A 20,895-nucleotide genomic window follows, 5' to 3' on the forward strand; every position below is an offset into this window, starting at 1 on the left:
GCTGCCCGTACCCACGGGCAGGCCCCCTCACTATCCCCCCCTACTGCAAGCTCGCGGGGCAACGGGAGAAACAGCCAGAGGCCCCAAAACAACAACAGTGGGAGCCCTCCTAGAGGAGTCGCCGGGGATTCCCCCAGGCAGAGCGGTTGCTCCTCCTCGGAGGCGGAAGAATCGGAGGATGGCGGACAAGACGGATCCGGCGCTTCGGCTGGCCAGGGCTCATGCTCGGTGCAGCCAGGTGAGATTGGGGGACTTACGGGAGCCCCGATTAGAGCTAATAGTGGGAGGGTGCCCAGGGGTGGTGGGGGTGATGTTATTCCCGCTGCTGCTGCTAATGTCGCTGCTGTGTCTAACCCTCCTGCTTCTGCTTTGACAATTGTAAATTCATTACTGCTGGGGCTTAGGGAGGCATTACAAGGGGCGCAGGGCGCCCCTGTGGGACCTTCACCGGTCCCGGCCTGGACGGGTGAGGGGGGAGTGGGTCCGGGTTTTACCCCATCACCGGTGGTTAACACGGCAGGTTCTTCTCTCCTGCCGGTAGTTGGGCCTCCCCCCCCAACGGTTATGCCGGTAAGTGGCTTGGTTAATTCAGTGGCCCCCCCGGTACCTCAGTCAACGGGGGAGGTCTCGGGGGCAGCCGCGGCAGGTTCCGCGGCGCCAGTTGACATTATTAGGTTGGCGGATGCCGCCAAGAATGAAGTGTATGTGTGTTTTGAGGGCCCTTTGGGGACCCACCTCAAACAAGAGGTGAGAGAGAAAATTTGGGGGGGAGAGTACATTGAAATTTATTCGCTATTGCCCCTGGAAAAGTTTAACCTGGACCAGGTTAAGCCGGACAGCAGCAAAAAAGGGGACGAGGAACGCAGACGTTACAGGCTGATTCCCCGTACCTTCCGCAACTGGTTCCAGGCTTTTAACATCATGGCTAGCGTGATAGGGGAAAAGCAGCCGGAGTGCTGCTCCGCGCTTTTTTGCTATTTGGATAGTATCGCCAATGCGTATTGGGCATATGGCGGTATGGCTTGGCTGCGCTATGACGAGCAATTTCGTCAGCGTAAGGCGGTTCGTTCGGCAATCCGGTGGGACCACAAGGACATGGTCCTGTGGATGAATATCATGATGCCTGCAAGCCGTGCTCCTCAGCCCTTTCAGGGAGGGGCCAGCAGTTCCGGGAACACAGGACAGCTGGCCGCCAAAAGGAAGGGAGTATGCTGGCAATATAACGAGGGGACATGCAGATTTGCAGGTGCCTGTAAGTTTAAGCACGAGTGCGGGTCATGCGGAGGTAGTCATCCCTCGGCAAGATGTTATAAGGCAGGTAAGACCCGGACCTCGGAGTCTTCAGGTAAGAGGGAGGACCCCAGTGATGGTGGAAAGGATGCTGCGTTTTCTAAATAGATATCCGGATTTGGAGGCAGCATCCTTGCCACGGAGGGGGTTTGAGAGCGGATTTGTGATTCCCTGCAGTGGGATTCCGGCAACTCTCCCTCCCTTTCGCAATTTGAAATCGGTAGCGTTACACCCGGAAGTGATTTCCCTGAAGTTAGACAAGGAAGTTTCGCTGGGTCGCATGGCAGGTCCATTTGCGGACCCCCCTTTGCCGGAACTCGTTGTCTCACCCCTGGGTTTGGTTCCCAAAAAGGAGCCGGACTCATTCCGCTTAATCCATCACCTTTCTCACCCAAAAGGTGCATCGGTTAACGATGGCATAGACCCGGAATTGTCGTCAGTAGTATACACATCCTTTGATCAGGCGATTCAGTGGGTCAAGCGTTTGGGTCGGGGGGCACTGATGGCAAAGACTGATGTGGAATCAGCGTTTCGCTTGCTGCCAGTTCACCCCGACAGTTTCCGCCTTTTGGGTTGTTTTTGGCAGGACAGTTTCTATGTGGACTTATGTTTGCCCATGGGCTGTTCTATATCTTGCCATTATTTCGAAACATTTAGCTCATTCGTGGAATGGGTGGTGAAGGAGGAGTCGGGCTTAGGAGCGGTCATTCATTACTTGGATGATTTTCTGTTCATGGGGTCAGGGGACTCGCAGTCATGTGCGTACCTATTGGCCACTATGCAACAGGTCTGTCAATCATTCGGTATTCCGCTCGCGGCCGAAAAAACAGAGGGCCCGCGGACGGTCATCAAGTTCCTGGGCATTGTTATTGACTCGGTCGCCATGGAGTGTCGCCTGCCAGAAGACAAGGTGGCGGACCTGAGAGAGACTATAGGGAGTGTCGTGGCGAGAAAGAAGATCACGCTACGGGAGCTGCAATCCTTGCTGGGGAAGCTTAACTTTGCATGCAGGATCATGCCCATGGGGCGGGTTTTCTGCAGGCGGCTGGCCCAGGCCACAGCGGGGATTGCGGCACCACATCATCGAATCCGTCTGACAAAAGAGCACAGGGCTGATTTAGCCGTCTGGGTATCATTTCTGGCGGATTATAATGGGCGGTCAATGTGGATGGAAGAGAGACGGGACAGTCATGACCTGGAATTGTTCACGGACGCATCTGGGTCCTGTGGATATGGGGCTTACTTTGCAGGACAGTGGAGTGCAGCTCCCTGGCCAACGGAATGGCTTCAGGCCGGCTTCACCAAGAATCTGTTACTGCTGGAACTGTTTCCAATCGTGGTGGCGGTGGAGTTATGGGGCAGCAAACTCAGGAATAAAAAAATCAGGTTTAACTGTGATAACTTGGGAGTGGTCACCGCAATTAATAAAGTGTCGGCGTCCTCCCCGCCAGCTGTTCGGCTGTTACGTTACCTGGTGTTGTCCTGTCTCCGCTATAATTTGTTTGTCTTGGCTGTATATTTACCGGGAGCGATTAACGATGTGGCGGATGCCCTCTCTCGTTTCCAGTGGGATCGTTTTCGGAAGGAAGCCCCCGGAGCCGAACAGCGAGGTCTGGTCTGCCCGGAGGCATTATGGCTGATTCCGTTCGAATAATAGAGGGTTGGATGGCACGAGCGGTGTCGGCATCTACTTTGAAGGCTTATTCGGCGGTATGGGCCCAATGGCGCGAAGTGTTGCAGCAATTTACGGGAGTAGTGACCGACACTGATCGGTTGTGCGTCCTTTTTTACTTCATGGCAAATAACGGCGCTGAGGGGGTGTCACCAGCGGCCTTGTCAAAAAAGATCACGGCCCTTGCATTCTTGTTTAGGATGCAAGGGGTTTTAGATATAACAAAAGACTCCAGAGTTAGTCTGGCAATGAGGGGTTACAGGGCGGGTAAAAAAACGAGGGATGCACGCCGTCCTGTTTCCTTTGATATGCTATGTGCCATGTCCATGCATTTGTCTGATGTTTGTGTGTCACCATACGAGGCATGTTTGTTTTCTGTGGCTTTTTCGTTTGCCTTCTTCGGGGCTTTCAGAATTAGTGAGTTGGTTAGTCCCAGCAAATTTCGGCCAGGAGGTATTTTAAGGGGGGACGTTTCGGGGGGCGATGTTTCAATCGCGATTTATTTAAGAAAATCCAAAACCGATCAGGCGGGCAGGGGGAGGAGGGTCACCCTCTTTGAGGTCCCAAGTTCCCAGGTATGCCCGGTAGCTACGGCTAGGTCTTTCTTACACATCAGGTGCAGGGAAGGTCTCTCCTTCCTATGTCACGAGGATGGGTCCCCACTCACTCGCTTCCAGTTTGTGGCAGTGTTTAGAAAAATTTTGGGTAGGTTGGGTTACCCCCCAAAGAATTTTGCGTCCCACTCCTTCCGGATCGGGGCGGCCACGGAGGCAGCTAGGTGGGGACTTAGCAACGCTTGGATTCAGCGTATCGGGCGGTGGGAGTCGTCCAGATTTCTTTCCTATGTGCGGCCCCACCTGTTGTGAGAGTAGGGGGAGGGAATCCTAAGCGTTCAGGATGGTTATGTTCCCTGTTGTGGTTGTGTGTTTCAGATTCTACGCCCTGCTTGGCTTGGATCCTCGGCCACTCTTATGTCGTCTGGGGAGCACGGCGAGCCGGAGCGCGGCCCGATGGCCGGCAGTTAGGCATTCCCAGAACACAGGCGTGTGTTCGATGGATCGGGGTGCCGGGTATGTCATGGTACAGAGTGGTCCCGGAGGTCCATCGTTTCGCCCGGCTGGACCGACCTCCTGACATTTTAGTAATTCATGCAGGAGGGAATGACCTGGCCGCACGCTCTACCAGGCAACTGGCCAGGGACATAAAATTCGATTTCTTAAGGTTGAGGACCAGCTTCCCGGGTACGATAATTGTGTGGTCAGAGGTGGTGGGTAGACTGGCATGGAGACAGGCTAGGTCAGTAGAAAGGATTAATCGGGCCCGGAAGAAGTTAAATCGAGAGGTTTCCCGTTTCGTAGCTCGGAATGGGGGCGTGGCAGTCAGACATTTTGATTTGGAGGGGGACACGGCTAGATTTTTAAGGATGGATGGGGTACATCTCAACGCTGTGGGGACTGATCTGTGGACTCTAGCTCTCAGCGATGGAATCCAGCGGGCCCTCCGTTTGTGGGGGGCCTCGCGGGCATGAGGTGTCCTGCCCACGGGTGTGGAGGGGAAGGGCATCCGGAGGAGGTCAGAGAATTAGTGGATGGAGGTATTCACCTCGGTGTGAATCAATCCGGGAAGGTCTGCGTCTTCAATGAGCACCTACTGTTTGGCAGGCAGCTGTCCCTGAGCCGGTGTTTGCGGCGGGGGCCGTTACGCAGCTGCCTGCTTGTATTCAAGTGGACCTCTGGATCCCCCCTTTCCCTTTAAATTTTGGAATATTGTTAAGATTGAATAAAGGTAAAAGGCTGCTCTGGCCTTTTTTACACCACTTTAATGGCGTGTCCAGTATTTATTTTAGATAAGAGGTTGATGGGGAAATAATGGGGAGGCTGGATGTTAATTCAAGGAAGGTTGGCTGGGAACAAATAGGTCTTGCCCTCATCAAGCAGAGCTCGTACCGGGCTCAGGGAGCCTGGGGAGGGTACACATGATGGGGTGGGCCTTGGTGGACAGAAGGCTAAGGGCCAATAGGATGCGAGGAGGGGTGGGTTAAGCAGAAGGAAAGGGTTATATAAGGGGGGGGCGGAGTCTCTTCCCGGGCAGGCCGTTGGAATCAAGCTCCCTCCCTCCCTCCCTTATGGTATACTGTTCTGCTGTTGGTTGGTTGTGTGTCTTGTTCTCTTGTCATTGCAGCCGGAGGGGAAGGGCATCCGGAGGAGGTCAGAGAATTAGTGGATGGAGGTATTCACCTCGGTGTGAATCAATCCGGGAAGGTCTGCGTCTTCAATGAGCACCTACTGTTTGGCAGGCAGCTGTCCCTGAGCCGGTGTTTGCGGCGGGGGCCGTTACGCAGCTGCCTGCTTGTATTCAAGTGGACCTCTGGATCCCCCCTTTCCCTTTAAATTTTGGAATATTGTTAAGATTGAATAAAGGTAAAAGGCTGCTCTGGCCTTTTTTACACCACTTTAATGGCGTGTCCAGTATTTATTTTAGATAAGAGGTTGATGGGGAAATAATGGGGAGGCTGGATGTTAATTCAAGGAAGGTTGGCTGGGAACAAATAGGTCTTGCCCTCATCATGCGCTGTGGCCTGTAATCTAGCCACGCTCTAGTGAGTGATCTGGCTGCATTCTGGTGTGTGATCTGCCTGGGCTCTGGTGTGTGATCTGGCTGCGCTCTGGTGTGTGATCTGGCTTTGCTCTGGTGTGTAGTCTGGCTGTGCTGTGGTGTGTGATCTGGCTGGGCTCTGGTGTGTGATCTGGCTGGGCTCTGGTGTGTGATCTGGCTGCGCTTTGGTGTGTGATCTGTCTGAGCTCTGGTGTGTGATTTGGCTGAGCTCTGGCATGTGATCTGGCTGCGTTATGGCCTGTAATCTAGCCACACTCTAGCGAGTGATCTGGCTGCATTCTGGTGTGTGATCTGCCTGGGCTCTGGTGTGTGATCTGGCTGCGCTCTGGTGTGTGATCTGCCTGGGCTCTGGTGTGTAGTCTGGCTGTGCTCTGGTGTGTGATCTGGCTGTGCTCTGGTGTGTGATCTGGCTGCCCTCTGGCATGTTATCTGGCCGTGCTCTAGCAAGTTATCTGGCTGTGCTCTGGTGTGTAGAGTGACCAGATTTTTGTGGATCCAACCCGGGACGGGGAGGGGGTTGGTGGGGCGGGGGGGGGGGGGGGGGGGCGCCGCGGCGAAAAGTGGGGAGGACTGAGGAGCGTGCAGCGGCGAAGAATGGGGGGGCTGCGCCGCACAGAAAAAATGGGCGTGGCCATGCCATTGTATGGGCGGAGCTAACGTAATGATGTAACAGCGAGGCATAAGAAAGCAGTGTTTACGCCATGATGTGGACAAACGAGACTTTGCATCATGGGGGTGCAGAAACTGTGTGATGCTAATAGTATACCGTAACCACAAAGCAGCAAACATAGCCATCTATGACCATTAAATAATAAATGCAGTAACAGTTACCCCGGACACCAGAAAATAAACGCAATAGGCAACATGTCAGCACAAAATAACCGCAATGCGGGCAACATGTCAGTATAAAATAAATGCAATGCGGGCAAACATGTCAGTACAAAATAAACGCAATGCGGGCAACATGTCGGTACAAAATAAACGCAATGCGGGCAAACATTTCACCAGAAAAGAAACGCAATGCGGGCAAACATTTCACCAGAAAAGAAATGCACTGCGGGAAAACATTTCACCAGAAAAAAAACGCACTGCGGGCAAACATTTCACCAGAAAAGAAACGCACTGCGGGCAAACATTTCGCTAGAAAAGAAACAATGCGGGCAAACATTTCACCAGAAAAGAAACAATGCGGGCAAACATTTCACCAGAAAAGAAACAATGCAGGCAAACATTTCACCAGAAAAGAAACCTAATGCGGGCAAACATTTCACCTGGAAAAGAAAGCATTTACTCACCTGGCAGAAGTCTCCGGCCTCTGGCGCGCTGCTCCTGGGACCGTCTTACTTCTCCTGCAGTCTCCCGCGCTGACAGCCTGGCAGAGCAGGGCTACGGCAAGATGGCGCCCGAAGCCCTGTACTAGAGACACAAATAGGTTACCAGTACAGGGCTTCGGCAGCCATATTGCCATAGCCCTGCTCGCCTGCCGGTGTCGGAAACAGACACCGGAAGAGGAGGCTGGAGCGGGGCTGCAGGCAATGAACTGGCACGGCGTTTATAGACGCCGCTGCCAGCTCATTGAGGAGAGAGTGGCCAGAGTCCCGAGGTCGGGACGTCCCGCTGCTGAAAGCGGGACGTTTCCCGGGACCTCATTAAGCCTGGGACAGCGGACCCCGAATCCGGGACGCGTCCCGGGCAATCCGGGACGTCTGGTCACTCTACTGGTGTGTGATCTGTGCTCTATTGTGTGATCTGGCTGTGCTCTGGCATGTGCTCTGGCGTGTGATCTGGCTAGGCTATGGTGTGTGGTCTGGCTGCGCTCTGGTGTGTGATCTGGCTGTGCTCTGGCATGTGATCTGACTGTGCTCTGGCGTGTGATCTGGCTGCGCTCTGGCCTGTGATCTGGCCACACTAGCAAGTGATCTATCTGTGCTCTGGCGTGTGATCTGGCTGTGCTCTAGCATGTGATCTGACCGTGCTCTGGAGTGTGATCTGGCTGCTCTCTGGTGAGTGATCTGGCCGTGCTCTGTCGTGTGATCTGGCTGCGCAATAGCAAGTGATCTGGCTGTGCTCTGTCATGTGATCTAGCTGGGCTCTGGCATGTGATCTAGCTGGGCTCTGGTGTGTGATCTAGCTGGGCTCTGGCGTGTGATCTGACAGATAAATTCCTCAGTTTTCAAAGCTCTGGCATGTGATCTGGCTGCGCTCTGGCGTGCGATCTGGCATGTGATCTGGCTGCGCTCTGGTGTGTGATCTAGCTGGGCTCTGGTGTGTGATCTGGCTGGGCTCTGGCGAGTGATCTGGCTGCGCTCTGGTGTGTGATCTAGCTGGGTTCTGGTGTGTGATCTAGCTGGGCTCTGGTGTGTGATCTAGCTGGGCTCTGGTGTGTGATCTAGCTGCGCTCTGGTGTGTGATCTAGCTGGGTTCTGGTGTGTGATCTAGCTGGGCTCTGGTGTGTGATCTAGCTGGGCTCTGGTGTGTGATCTAGCTGGGCTCTGGTGTGTGATCTAGCTGGGCTCTGGTGTGTGATCTGGTTGTGCTCTGGTGTGTGATCTGGCTGCCCTCTGGCATGTAATCTGGCCGTGCTCTAGCAAGTGATCTGGCTGCGCTCTGGTGTGTGATCTGGCTGCGCTCTGGTGTGTGATCTGGCTGTGGTCTGGCGTGTGCTCTGGGGTGTGATCTGGCTGTGCTCTGGAGTGTGGTCTGGCTGCGCTCTGGTGTGTTATCTGGCTGTGCTCTGGCATGTGATCTGGCTGTGCTCTGGCGTGTGATCTGGCTGCGCTCTGGCCTGTGATCTGGCCACGCTCTAGCAAGTGATCTATCTGTGCTCTGGCGTGTGATCTGGCTGTGCTCTAGCAAGTGATCTGGCCGCGCTCTGTCGTGTGATCTGGCTGCGCTATAACAAGTGATCTGGCTGTGCTCTGTTGTGTGATCTGGCTGTGCTCTGTCATGTGATCTAGCTGGGCTCTGGCTTGTGATCTGGCGTGTGATCTGGCTGCACTCTGGCCTGCGATCTAGCCACGCTCTAGCAATTGATCTAGCTGTGCTCTGGAGTGTGATCTGGCTGCGCTCTGGCGAGTGATCTGGCTGTGCTCTGTTGTGTGATCTAGCTGGGCTCTGGCGTGTGATCTAGCTGGGCTCTGTTGTGTGATCTGGCTGCGCTCTGGCCTGTGATCTGGCTGTGCTCTGGCCTGTGATCTGGCTATGCTCTAGCATGTGATCTGGCGCATGATGTGGCTGCGCTCTAGTGTGTGATCTGGCTGCGCTCTGGCGTGTGATCTGGCTGTGCTCTGACGTGTGATCTGGCTGTGCTCTGGCATGTAATCTGGCCTGTGATCTGGCCGTGCTCTGGAGTGTGATCTGGCTGCTCTCTTGCGAGAGATCTGGCCTCGCTCTGTCGTGCGATCTGGCTGCGCTATAGCAAGTGATCTGGCTGTGCTCTGTCATGTGATCTAGCTGGGCTCTGGCATGTGATCTAGCTGGGCTCTGGTGTGTGATCTAGCTGGGCTCTAACGTGTGATCTGACAGATAAATTCCTCAGTTTTCAAAGCTCTGGCGTGTGATCTGGCGTGTAATCAGGCATGTGATCAGGCTGCGATCTGGCTGCGCTCTGGTGTGTGATCTAGCTGGGCTCTGGCATGTGGTCTAGCTGGGCTCTGGTGTGTGATCTGGCTGGGCTCTGGCGAGTGATCTGGCTGCGCTCTGGTGTGTGATCTAGATGGGCTCTGGCGAGTGATCTAGCTGGGCTCTAGCGAGTGATCTGGCTGCGTTCTGGCATATGATCTAGCTGGGCTCTGGTGTGTGATCTAGCTGGGCTCTGGTGTGTGATCTAGCTGGGCTCTGGCATGTGATCTGGCTGGGCTCTGGCGTGTGATCTGGCTGCACTCTGGCATGTGATCTGGCTGGGCTCTGGTGTGTGATCTGGCTGGGCTCTGGTGTGTGATCTGGCTGGGCTCTGGTGTGTGATCTAGCTGGGCTCTGGCATGTGATCTAGCTGGGCTCTGGTGTGTGATCTAGCTGGGCTCTGGCGTGTGATCTGACAGATAAATTCCTCAGTTTTCAAAGCTCTGGCATGTGATCTGGCTGCGCTCTGGCGTGCGATCTGGCATGTGATCTGGCTGCGCTCTGGTGTGTGATCTAGCTGGGCTCTGGTGTGTGATCTGGCTGGGCTCTGGCGAGTGATCTGGCTGCGCTCTGGTGTGTGATCTAGCTGGGTTCTGGTGTGTGATCTAGCTGGGCTCTGGTGTGTGATCTAGCTGGGCTCTGGTGTGTGATCTAGCTGCGCTCTGGTGTGTGATCTAGCTGGGTTCTGGTGTGTGATCTAGCTGGGCTCTGGTGTGTGATCTAGCTGGGCTCTGGTGTGTGATCTAGCTGGGCTCTGGTGTGTGATCTAGCTGGGCTCTGGTGTGTGATCTGGTTGTGCTCTGGTGTGTGATCTGGCTGCCCTCTGGCATGTAATCTGGCCGTGCTCTAGCAAGTGATCTGGCTGCGCTCTGGTGTGTGATCTGGCTGCGCTCTGGTGTGTGATCTGGCTGTGGTCTGGCGTGTGCTCTGGGGTGTGATCTGGCTGTGCTCTGGAGTGTGGTCTGGCTGCGCTCTGGTGTGTTATCTGGCTGTGCTCTGGCATGTGATCTGGCTGTGCTCTGGCGTGTGATCTGGCTGCGCTCTGGCCTGTGATCTGGCCACGCTCTAGCAAGTGATCTATCTGTGCTCTGGCGTGTGATCTGGCTGTGCTCTAGCAAGTGATCTGGCCGCGCTCTGTCGTGTGATCTGGCTGCGCTATAACAAGTGATCTGGCTGTGCTCTGTTGTGTGATCTGGCTGTGCTCTGTCATGTGATCTAGCTGGGCTCTGGCTTGTGATCTGGCGTGTGATCTGGCTGCACTCTGGCCTGCGATCTAGCCACGCTCTAGCAATTGATCTAGCTGTGCTCTGGAGTGTGATCTGGCTGCGCTCTGGCGAGTGATCTGGCTGTGCTCTGTTGTGTGATCTAGCTGGGCTCTGGCGTGTGATCTAGCTGGGCTCTGTTGTGTGATCTGGCTGCGCTCTGGCCTGTGATCTGGCTGTGCTCTGGCCTGTGATCTGGCTATGCTCTAGCATGTGATCTGGCGCATGATGTGGCTGCGCTCTAGTGTGTGATCTGGCTGCGCTCTGGCGTGTGATCTGGCTGTGCTCTGACGTGTGATCTGGCTGTGCTCTGGCATGTAATCTGGCCTGTGATCTGGCCGTGCTCTGGAGTGTGATCTGGCTGCTCTCTTGCGAGAGATCTGGCCTCGCTCTGTCGTGCGATCTGGCTGCGCTATAGCAAGTGATCTGGCTGTGCTCTGTCATGTGATCTAGCTGGGCTCTGGCATGTGATCTAGCTGGGCTCTGGTGTGTGATCTAGCTGGGCTCTAACGTGTGATCTGACAGATAAATTCCTCAGTTTTCAAAGCTCTGGCGTGTGATCTGGCGTGTAATCAGGCATGTGATCAGGCTGCGATCTGGCTGCGCTCTGGTGTGTGATCTAGCTGGGCTCTGGCATGTGGTCTAGCTGGGCTCTGGTGTGTGATCTGGCTGGGCTCTGGCGAGTGATCTGGCTGCGCTCTGGTGTGTGATCTAGATGGGCTCTGGCGAGTGATCTAGCTGGGCTCTAGCGAGTGATCTGGCTGCGTTCTGGCATATGATCTAGCTGGGCTCTGGTGTGTGATCTAGCTGGGCTCTGGTGTGTGATCTAGCTGGGCTCTGGCATGTGATCTGGCTGGGCTCTGGCGTGTGATCTGGCTGCACTCTGGCATGTGATCTGGCTGGGCTCTGGTGTGTGATCTGGCTGGGCTCTGGTGTGTGATCTGGCTGGGCTCTGGCGTGTGATTTGGCTGGGCTCTGGCGTGTGATCTGGCTGGGCTCTGGCGTGTGATCTGGCTGGGCTCTGGCGTGTGATCTGGCTGGGCTCTGGCGTGTGATCTGGCTGGGCTCTGGTGTGTGATCTGGCTGCGCTCTGGTGTGTGATCTGGCTGCACTCTGGCATATGATCTGGCTGCGTTCTGGTGTGTGATCTAGCTGGGCTCTGGTGTGTGATCTAGCTGGACTCTGGTGTGTGATCTAGCTGGGCTCTGGTGTGTGATCTGGCTGGGCTCTGGTGTGTGATCTGGCTGCGCTCTGGTGTGTGATCTGGCTGGGCTCTGGCGTGTGATCTGGTTGGGCTCTGGTGTGTGGTCTGGCTGCATTCTGGTGTGTGATCTGGCTGCCCTCTGGCATGTGATCTGGCCGTGCTCTAGCAAGTGATCTGGCTGCGCTCTGGTGTGTGATCTGGCTGCGCTCTGGTGTGTGATCTGGCTGTGCTCTGGCGTGTGCTCTGGCGTGTGATCTGGTTGGGCTCTGGTGTGTGGTCTGGCTGCGCTCTGGTGTGTTATCTGGCTGTGCTCTGGCATGTGATCTGGCCGCTCTGGCCTGTGATCTGGCCGCGCTCTAGCAAGTGATCTATCTGTGCTCTGGCGTGTGATCTGGCTGTGCTCTAGCAAGTGATCTGGCCGTGCTCTGAAGTGTGATCTGGCTGCTGTCTGGTGAGTGATCTGGCCGCGCTCTGTCGTGTGATCTGGCTGTGATATAGCAAGTGATCTGGCTGTGCTCTGTTGTGTGATCTGGCTGTGCTCTGTCATGTGATCTAGCTGGGCTCTGGCTTGTGATCTGGCGTGTGATCTGGCCGCGCTCTGGCCTGCGATCGTGGCTAACGCTCTAGCAAGTGATCTAGCTGTGCTCTGGAGTGTTCTGGCTGCGCTCTGGCGAGTGATCTGGCTGTGCTCTGTTGTGTGATCTAGCTGGGCTCTGGCGTGTGATCTAGCTGGGCTCTGGTGTGTGATCTGGCTGCGCTCTGGCCTGTGATCTGGCTGTGCTCTGGCCTGTGATCTGGCTATGCTCTAGCATGTGATCTGGCGCATGATGTGGCTGCGCTCTAGTGTGTGATCTGGTTGCGCTCTGGCGTGTGATCTGGCTGTGCTCTGACGTGTGATCTGGCTGTGCTCTGGCATGTAATCTGGCCTGTGATCTGGCCGTGCTCTGGAGTGTGATCTGGCTGCTCTCTTGCGAGAGATCTGGCTTCGCTCTGTCGTGCGATCTGGCTGCGCTATAGCAAGTGATCTGGCTTTGCTCTGTCATGTGATCTAGCTGGGCTCTGGCATGTGATCTAGCTGGGCTCTGGTGTGTGATCTAGCTGGGCTCTAACGTGTGATCTGACAGATAAATTCCTCAGTTTTCAAAGCTCTGGCGTGTAATCAGGCGTGTGATCAGGCTGCGATCTGGCTGCGCTCTGGTGTGTGATCTAGCTGGGCTCTGGCAAGTGATCTAGCTGGGCTCTGGTGTGTGATCTAACTGGGCTCTGGCGAGTGATCTAGCTGGGCTATAGCGAGTGATCTGGCTGCGTTCTGGCATATGATCTAGCTGGGCTCTGGTGTGTGATCTAGCTGGGCTCTGGTGTGTGATCTAGCTGGGCTCTGGTGTGTGATCTAGCTGGGCTCTGGCGTGTGATCTGGCTGGGCTCTGGCGTGTGATCTGGCTGGGCTCTGGTGTGTGATCTAGCTGGGCTCTGGCGAGTGATCTGGCTGCGTTCTGGCATATGATCTAGCTGGGCTCTGGTGTGTGATCTAGCTGGGCTCTGGTGTGTGATCTAGCTGCACTCTGGTGTGTGATCTGGCTGCACTCTGGTGTGTGATCTGGCTGGGCTCTGGTGTGTGATCTGGCTTCACTCTGGCATGTGATCTGGCTGCACTCTGGTGTGTGATCTGGCTGGGCTCTGGTGTGTGATCTGGCAGGGCTCTGGTGTGTGATCTGGCTGCGTTCTGGCGTGTGATCTGGCTGGACTCTGGCGTGTGATCTGGCTGGGCTCTGGCGTGTGATCTGGCTGGGCTCTGGCGTGTGATCTGGCTGGGCTCTGGCGTGTGATCTGGCTGCACTCTGGTGTGTGATCTGGCTGCGTTCGGGCATATGATCTAGGTGCGCTCTGATGTGGGTGATCTAGCTGGGCTCTGGTGTGTGATCTAGCTGGGCTCTGGTGTGTGATCTAGCTGGGCTCTGGTGTGTGATCTGGCTGGGCTCTGGTGTGTGATCTGGCTGCGCTCTGGTGTGTGATCTGGCTGGGCTCTGGTGTGTGGTCTGGCTGCATTCTGGTGTGTGATCTGGTTGCCCTCTGGCATGTGATCTGGCCGTGCTCTAGCAAGTGTTCTTGCTGCGCTCTGGTGTGTGATCTGGCTGCGCTCTGGTGTGTGATCTGGCTGTGCTCTGGCGTGTGCTCTGGCGTGTGATCTGGTTGGGCTCTGGTGTGTGGTCTGGCTGCGCTCTGGTGTGTTATCTGGCTGTGCTCTGGCATGTGATCTGGCTGTGCTCTGGCGTGTGATCTGGCTGCGCTCTGGCCTGTGATCTGGCCACGCTCTAGCAAGTGATCTATCTGTGCTCTGGCGTGTGATCTGGCTGTGCTCTAGCAAGTGATCTGGCCATGCTCTGGAGTGTGATCTGGCTGCTGTCTGGTGAGCGATCTGGCTGCGCTATAGCAAGTGATCTGGCTGTGCTCTGTCATGTGATCTAGCTGGGCTCTGGCCTGTGATCTAGCTGGGCTCTGGTGTGTGATCTAGCTGGGCTCTAACGTGTGATCTGACAGATAAATTACTCAGTTTTCAAAGCTCTGGCGTGTAATCAGGCGTGTGATCAGGCTGCGATCTGGCTGCGCTCTGGTGTGTGATCTAACTGGGCTCTGGCGAGTGATCTAGCTGGGCTCTAGTGAGTGATCTGGCTGCGTTCTGGCATATGATCTAGCTGGGCTCTGGCGTGTGATCTGGCTGGGCTCTGGCATGTGATCTGGCTGGGCTCTGGTGTGTGATCTAGCTGGGCTCTGGCGAGTGATCTGGCTGCGTTCTGGCATATGATCTAGCTGGGCTCTGGTGTGTGATCTAGCTGGGCTCTGGTGTGTGATCTAGCTGCACTCTGGCATGTGATCTGGCTGCACTCTGGTGTGTGATCTGGCTGGGCTCTGGTGTGTGATCTGGCTTCACTCTGGCATGTGATCTGGCTGCACTCTGGTGTGTGATCTGGCTGGGCTCTGGTGTGTGATCTGGCTGGGCTCTGGTGTGTGATCTAGCTGGGCTCTGGTGTGTGATCTGGCTGCGTTCTGGCGTGTGATCTGGCTGGGCTCTGGCGTGTGATCTGGCTGGGCTCTGGCGTGTGATCTGGCTGGGCTCTGGTGTGTGATCTGGCTGGGCTGTGGCGTGTGATCTGGCTGGGCTCTGGCATGTGATCTGGCTGCACTCTGGTGTGTGATCTGGCTGCGTTCTGGCATATGATCTGGCTGCGCTCTGGCGTGAGATCTGGCTGGGCTCTGGTGTGTGATCTGGCTGGGCTCTGGCATGTGATCTGGCTGCTCTCTAGTGTGTGATCTAGCTAGGCTCTGGCATTTGATAGCTCTGCGCTCTGGCGTGTGATCTGGCCACGCTCTAGCAAGTGATCTGGCTGCACTCTGGTGTGTGATCTGACATGTGATCTGGCCAGCGATCTAGCCATGCTCTAGCAAGTGATCTGGCCGTGCTCTGGAGTGTGATCTGGCTGTGCTCTGGCGTGTGATCTGGCCGCCCTCTGTCATGTGATCTGGCTGCTCTCTGGCGTGTGATCTGGCCACGCTCTAGCAAGTGATCTTGCCGTGCTCTAGCAAACGATCTGGCTGTGCTCTGTCATTGTGATCTGGCTGTGCGCTGGTGTGTTTTCTGGTCGTGCTCTGTCACGCGATCTAGCTATTCTCTGGCAAGTGATCTGGCCGTGCTCTAGCATGTGATCTAGCTGGGCTCAGGCGTGTGATATAGCTGGGCTCAGGCGTGTGATATAGCTGGGCTCAGGCGTGTGATATAGCTGGGCTATGGCATGTGATTTAGCTGGCCTCTGGTGTGTGATCTAGCTGGGCTCTGGCGTGTGATCTGGCTGTGCTCTCGAGTGTGATCTGGCCACGCTCTGTCATGTGATCTGGCTGTTCTCTGATGTGTGATCTGGCCGTGCTCCATTGTGTGATCTGTCTGTGCTTTAGCGAGTGATCTGGCCGCACTCTGTTGTGTGATCTGGCTGTGCACTGGCGTGTGATCTGACCGCGCTCTGTCGTGTAAACTGGCTGCACTCTGAAGTGTGATCTGGCCGCTCTCTCGCATGTGATCTGTCTGTCCTCTAGCGTGTGATCTGTCTGTGCTCTAGCGTGTGATCTGGCTGTGCTCTAGCGTGTGATCTGGCTGTGCTCTAGCGTGTGATCTAGTCGCGCTCTAGCATGTGATCTAGCTGGGCTCTGGCGTGTGATCTAGCTGGGCTTGGGCGTGTAATCTGGCTGCGCTCTGATGTGTGATCTAGCTGGGCTCTGGTGTGTAGTCTGGCTGCGCTCTGGCGTGTGATCTGGCTGCGCTCTGGTGTGTGATCTGGCTTTGCTCTGGTGTGTAGTCTGGCTGTGCTCTGATGTGTGATCTGGCTGGGCACTGGCATGTGATCTGGCTGGGCTCTGGCGTGTGATCTGGCTGGGTTCTATCGTGTGACCTAGCTGGGCTCTGGCGTGTGATCTAACTGTGCTCTGGGGTGTGATCTGGCTGCACTCTGGTGAGTGGTCTGCCTGGGCTTTGGTGTGTGGTCTGGCTGGGCTCTGGTGTGTGATCTGGCTGCGCTCCAGTGTGTGGTCTGGCTGCGCTCTGGTGTGTGGTCTGGCTGGGCTCTGGTGTGTGGTCTGGCTGGGCTCTAGTGTGTGGTCTGGCGGGGCTCTGGCGTGTGATCTGGCTGCGCTCTGGTGTGTGATCTGCTTTATCTCTAGTGTGTGGTCTGGCTGCTCTCTGGCGTGTGATCTGGCTGCGCTCTGGCAAGTGATCTAGCAGCGTTCTAGCGAGTGATCTAGCTGAGCTCTGGTGTGTGATCTGGCTGCGCTCTGGCCTGTAATCTGGCTCTGCTCTGGCCTGTAATCTAGCCATGCTCTGGCCTGTAATTTACCCACGCTCTGGCCTGTAATCTAGCCACGCTCTAGTGAGCGATCTGGCTGCATTCTGGTGTGTGATCTGGCTGCGCTCTAGCGAGTGATCTAGCTGGACTCTGGCGTGTGATCTGGCCATTAGGGCATGATACAAAGTAACATACCTCCCAACATTTTAAAATTTGAAATCGGGACACAGGCCACACCCCTAAACACACCCCCGAGCCATGCCTACTATAAAGTTTTTAAAATATTTTTTTTGTAATGAATGTTGATGGCCTTTTAATTTTTAATAAAAATAACCCTCATATATCCTGCCCGTGGGTGGGGAGGAGGGTAAGGGTGCCCGTGGGTGGGGAGAAGGGTGAGGATGGGTTCCACTGTAAAAAAAAAAAAATGATCGAGGCGCCAGCCACGCCTAAGTGGGATGCAGGATGCCGATGCCGGCAATACGTTACTGCCTCCCTCCCTCCCTTGAAATCTGCCCCCTGTTAGCAGAGTGCGCAGGGCAGCGGAGCGGCTGTCATCTTACCTCCGTCCATCAATGCGTACCGACATCTGGCTTTATTCAACTTCCTGCTTCCTGTAACATCACAGGAAGCAGGAAGTCGGATACCGGTACGCATCGATGGACGCCGGTAAGATGACAGCCCGCTCCGCTGCCCTGCACACTCTACTAATGGGGGGGACACACAGGGGGCAGATTTCAAGGGAGGGAGGGAGGTAGTAATGTATTGCCGGCATCGGCATCCCGCATCCCACTTAGGCGCGGCCTGCGCCTCGATCATTTTTTTTACCCTCTCTGCCCACTGCTGCCCGGGACTTGGGGGGCTCATACCGGGATAGCGGGAGAGCCCCCAAAATCGGTACAGTCCCGACAAAAACGGGACGGTTGGGGGGTATGAAGTAAGGCTCCTTTCCCACTACATCCTTTGCATTGTGGCGCAATTTAATTGCATCAAAATACAACGCAATTATATTTAACCCATTAGTAGCTTTACATGAAATTTTTCGTTTGAAATCTCTGTCGGCATATTTGTCTAGTGCAGCCATGCAGAGCGGGTGGCAGGAAGAACTGTCCTCCCAGTGATACCGTCCAGGACACTCAGCGGCGTGCGGAATGACGTCACTGGCTGAATAGGCGGCGGCAGTGACTGGAGGTAACTCCAATTGGTTGAGTCCCGGAAACGGGGCGTAACCTAAAATCCGGCGCTTGAGTTGGACGGCTTGGAGTAGTGCGATTTGTGCGCATGCTCGGCAATGGGTGACATACGGTAGGCGGTGAGTTTCTCCTCCCCCTTTCTTCCCTCCCCTGTTTGCTAATGGATGTACATTATTTAAATGCTCATTGTAATGGTGTTGGCGTGTCTCTGAGGAAGAAAGCGTTGGGCTTTCGAAACGGCTGTCAGGCCGCCATCTTTGTTTGCTGTAATCTGTCTGGTGGGATGAAATAAAGTGGGGTATGCACAGCAGCTCATCTAGTGCCCGGATTCTTTTCTCTTCACTTTGTTAAGAAGTTATATTTACCTGCTCTGGACGGCTTCTTCTTCCTTCACCGGCGGCTCTGAACTTCCTGAAGCTCTTCTGGGTCCCGATCACAGGATATGACATGTGATTGGGATCCAAAAACCATGTCTGCATTACAGCGCCACCCAATGGTGGAAGAGGAATGATGGAAGTGATGAAAGAGACTATTATATTACCCCTCTTCTACCACCGGGTCATGTCACATCATGTGATCAGAACCAAGAAGACAAGTTGGGATTACATGTCCGCCCCTTCAGTCGTCCTGACAGGTAACCATAAAAGCGCCCTGTGTCGCTTTGCATACCCTGCCGAGCCTGCCAGGCTGGGGAAGGTACACTTCCCCAAGCGGGAGGAAATATTCGGCCCCGCAGACAAAGTTTTACTTTATTTGGCTGATTAAGGATTAATGAACGCTTTCACATTGGTATTTTTGCAGTGTGGTGCGACTAATCATGATGGAACAATGCACTGCATTACTAGGCGATGTACGCTCTCGGGTGTGGTGCATGCATAGGTCTATGGACCGTATGCTGCACTGTATGTGTCACACTCACATTGCATTGAAAACGTCTAGTGTGACTTTTTCTTTTTATCACTGCTCCAGTGCAATCCTGTTTCTGAGGATGCAGACCGCAACGGGTGTCTAAAGCATCACACTCGTTAGTTTAAGAGCTACATGTGTCATATTTGCTAAGAAAACTCTACATTTTCAGCTTATGTGCATACCTGGTAATCTGACTCCTTGTTCCCCAAAGCACCTTCTCCTTCCTCCTCGTCCTCCCAGGTGGAATCACAGTCCGAGCTCCACTCTTCCATATTCTGAGACACAGAGACCAGGAGATAGTACTGAAAGTGAAAGAAACTCTGTCTGCTAAGAAAACAGAGACTGTGTGCGCAAACAGGAGGAACTGAAGATCTCCACCCATTCCCCTACTCACTAGCTGTGTGTGTGTGTATGTGTGTATGTGTGTGTGTGTGTGCGTGCGTGCGTGCGTGCGTGCGTGCGTGTGTGTGTCTTCTAACAATGAAAGATTATAGATAATCTGCACATAATCTTTTTAAAAAAAAAGACACAAAAGACCTCAAAAGTAGGGATGCTCAAAAAATTCCGCGGAATTCCGGTTTCCGCGATTCCGGACGGAATTTGGTGATTCCGTTCCAGCGCATCGGAACAGAATTGCTATAGCGGTATGGCAGAATTTCCGCGGAATGCAAATTTTTTGTAAGCCAATCACAAAGAAGCCCCCAGTACAAGGTTAAAGTGACAAAAACGGATTTCCGCATGAAAATAGGAATTATTTCAGCAGGAATTACAGTCTTAACAAAAAGAAATCAATCCTATGTGAGCAACCTATCCCAACCATTTTGTATAGCTTCCATAGCCTACGCGACACCTCTGCAGCGCCAAAACGACCGCCATGGGACCACCGCCAGGTCCCAAAGCTTATGCGACACCTCCTGTGGCGCCAAAACGACCGCCATGGAACCAGCGCCAGGTCCCGAAGCTTACACGACACCTCCTGCGGTGCCAAAAACCACCGCCATGGAACCACCTCCAGGTCCCAAAGCTTACGCGACACCTCCTGTGGCACCAAAACGACCACCATGGAACCACCGCCAGGTCCCAAAGCTTACACGACACCTCCTGTGGCGCCAAAACGATCGCCATGGAACCACCGCCCGGTTCCAAAGCTTATAGCATAGAAAAGAAAAGGAGGACCTATCTGAGCCATAAATAAATAATATCTCAAGGACACTCTAGATCCAGATATATCAAATGTCAAACTTTATTTAGCAAACAAGCAAGATTATAAAAACAATTAAAATATAGTCTCCTGGTACATGTCGATTGTTATCAACACTACCCACCTGCGGATCACAATACAGTAGATCACACTATAATAGTATTAATTTAAAGGGCAGGTGCCACATAATGTGTACAACTGTGCAGAAATCCCAGTATCTTCATAAAGTGCTTCTGTGCAAATTCATTATATCAGCAAAAGTGATGTGTGCATGTCCGCACCCACGCCCAACAACATGGGTGCCGACTAGTGTTGGGCGAAAACCTAGATGTTCGGGTTCGCGAACGTTCGCCGAACATCGCTGCGATGTTCGGGTGTTCGCGCCGAACTCCGAACATAATAGAAGTCAATGGGGACCCGAACTTTTGTGCTTTGTAAAGCTTCCTTACATGCTACATACCCCAAATTTGCAGGGTATGTGCACCTTGGGAGTGGGTACAAGAGGAAAAAAAATATTTGAAAAAGAGCTTATAGTTATTGAGAAAATTGATTGTAACGTTTCAAAGGAAAAACTGTCTTTTAAATGCGGAAAATTTCATGTTTCTTTGCACAGGTAACATGCTTTTTGTCGCCATGCAGTCATAAATGTAATACAGAGAAGAGGTTCCAGGAAAAGGGACCGGTAACGCTAACCCAGCACCACCAGCAGCAGTACACGTGATGGAACAGGAGGAGGAGGCGCAGGAGGAGAAGGCCACGCTTTTTGAGACACAACAACCCAGGCCTTGCATGAGGACAAGAAGCGTGGGGATAGCATGCTTTTTACCGCCATGCAGTCATAAATGTAATAAAGATGAGAGGTTCCATAAACAGGGACCGGCAACGCTAACCCAGCAGCAGCAGCAGCACACGTGATGGAACAGGAGGAGGCGCAGGAGGAGAAGGCCACGCTTTGAGACACAACAACCCAGGCCTTGCATGAGGACAAGAAGCGTGCGGATAGCATGCTTTGTACCGCCATGCAGTCATAAATGTAATAAAGATAAGAGGTTCAATAAACAGGGACCGGGCGGCAACGCTAACCCAGCAGCAGCAGAC

General features: G+C 54.2%; 1 protein-coding gene across 1 annotated transcript in view; it reads right to left on the reverse strand.

Moving 5' to 3' along the window:
* The window catches only part of LOC137540909 (opioid growth factor receptor-like protein 1), a 161,129-nt gene that overhangs the window by 126,810 nt on the left and 13,424 nt on the right, over positions 1-20,895 (reverse strand). Inside the window, exon 3 of the mRNA XM_068262091.1 lies at positions 18,779-18,871. Within this exon, the coding sequence (XP_068118192.1) occupies positions 18,779-18,871 (93 nt within the window). The remainder of the gene's footprint in view (positions 1-18,778; positions 18,872-20,895) is intronic.

The sequence above is a fragment of the Hyperolius riggenbachi genome, chromosome 12 (genome assembly GCF_040937935.1).
Source record: "Hyperolius riggenbachi isolate aHypRig1 chromosome 12, aHypRig1.pri, whole genome shotgun sequence".
In the NCBI taxonomy this organism is placed as follows: Eukaryota; Metazoa; Chordata; class Amphibia; order Anura; family Hyperoliidae; genus Hyperolius; species Hyperolius riggenbachi.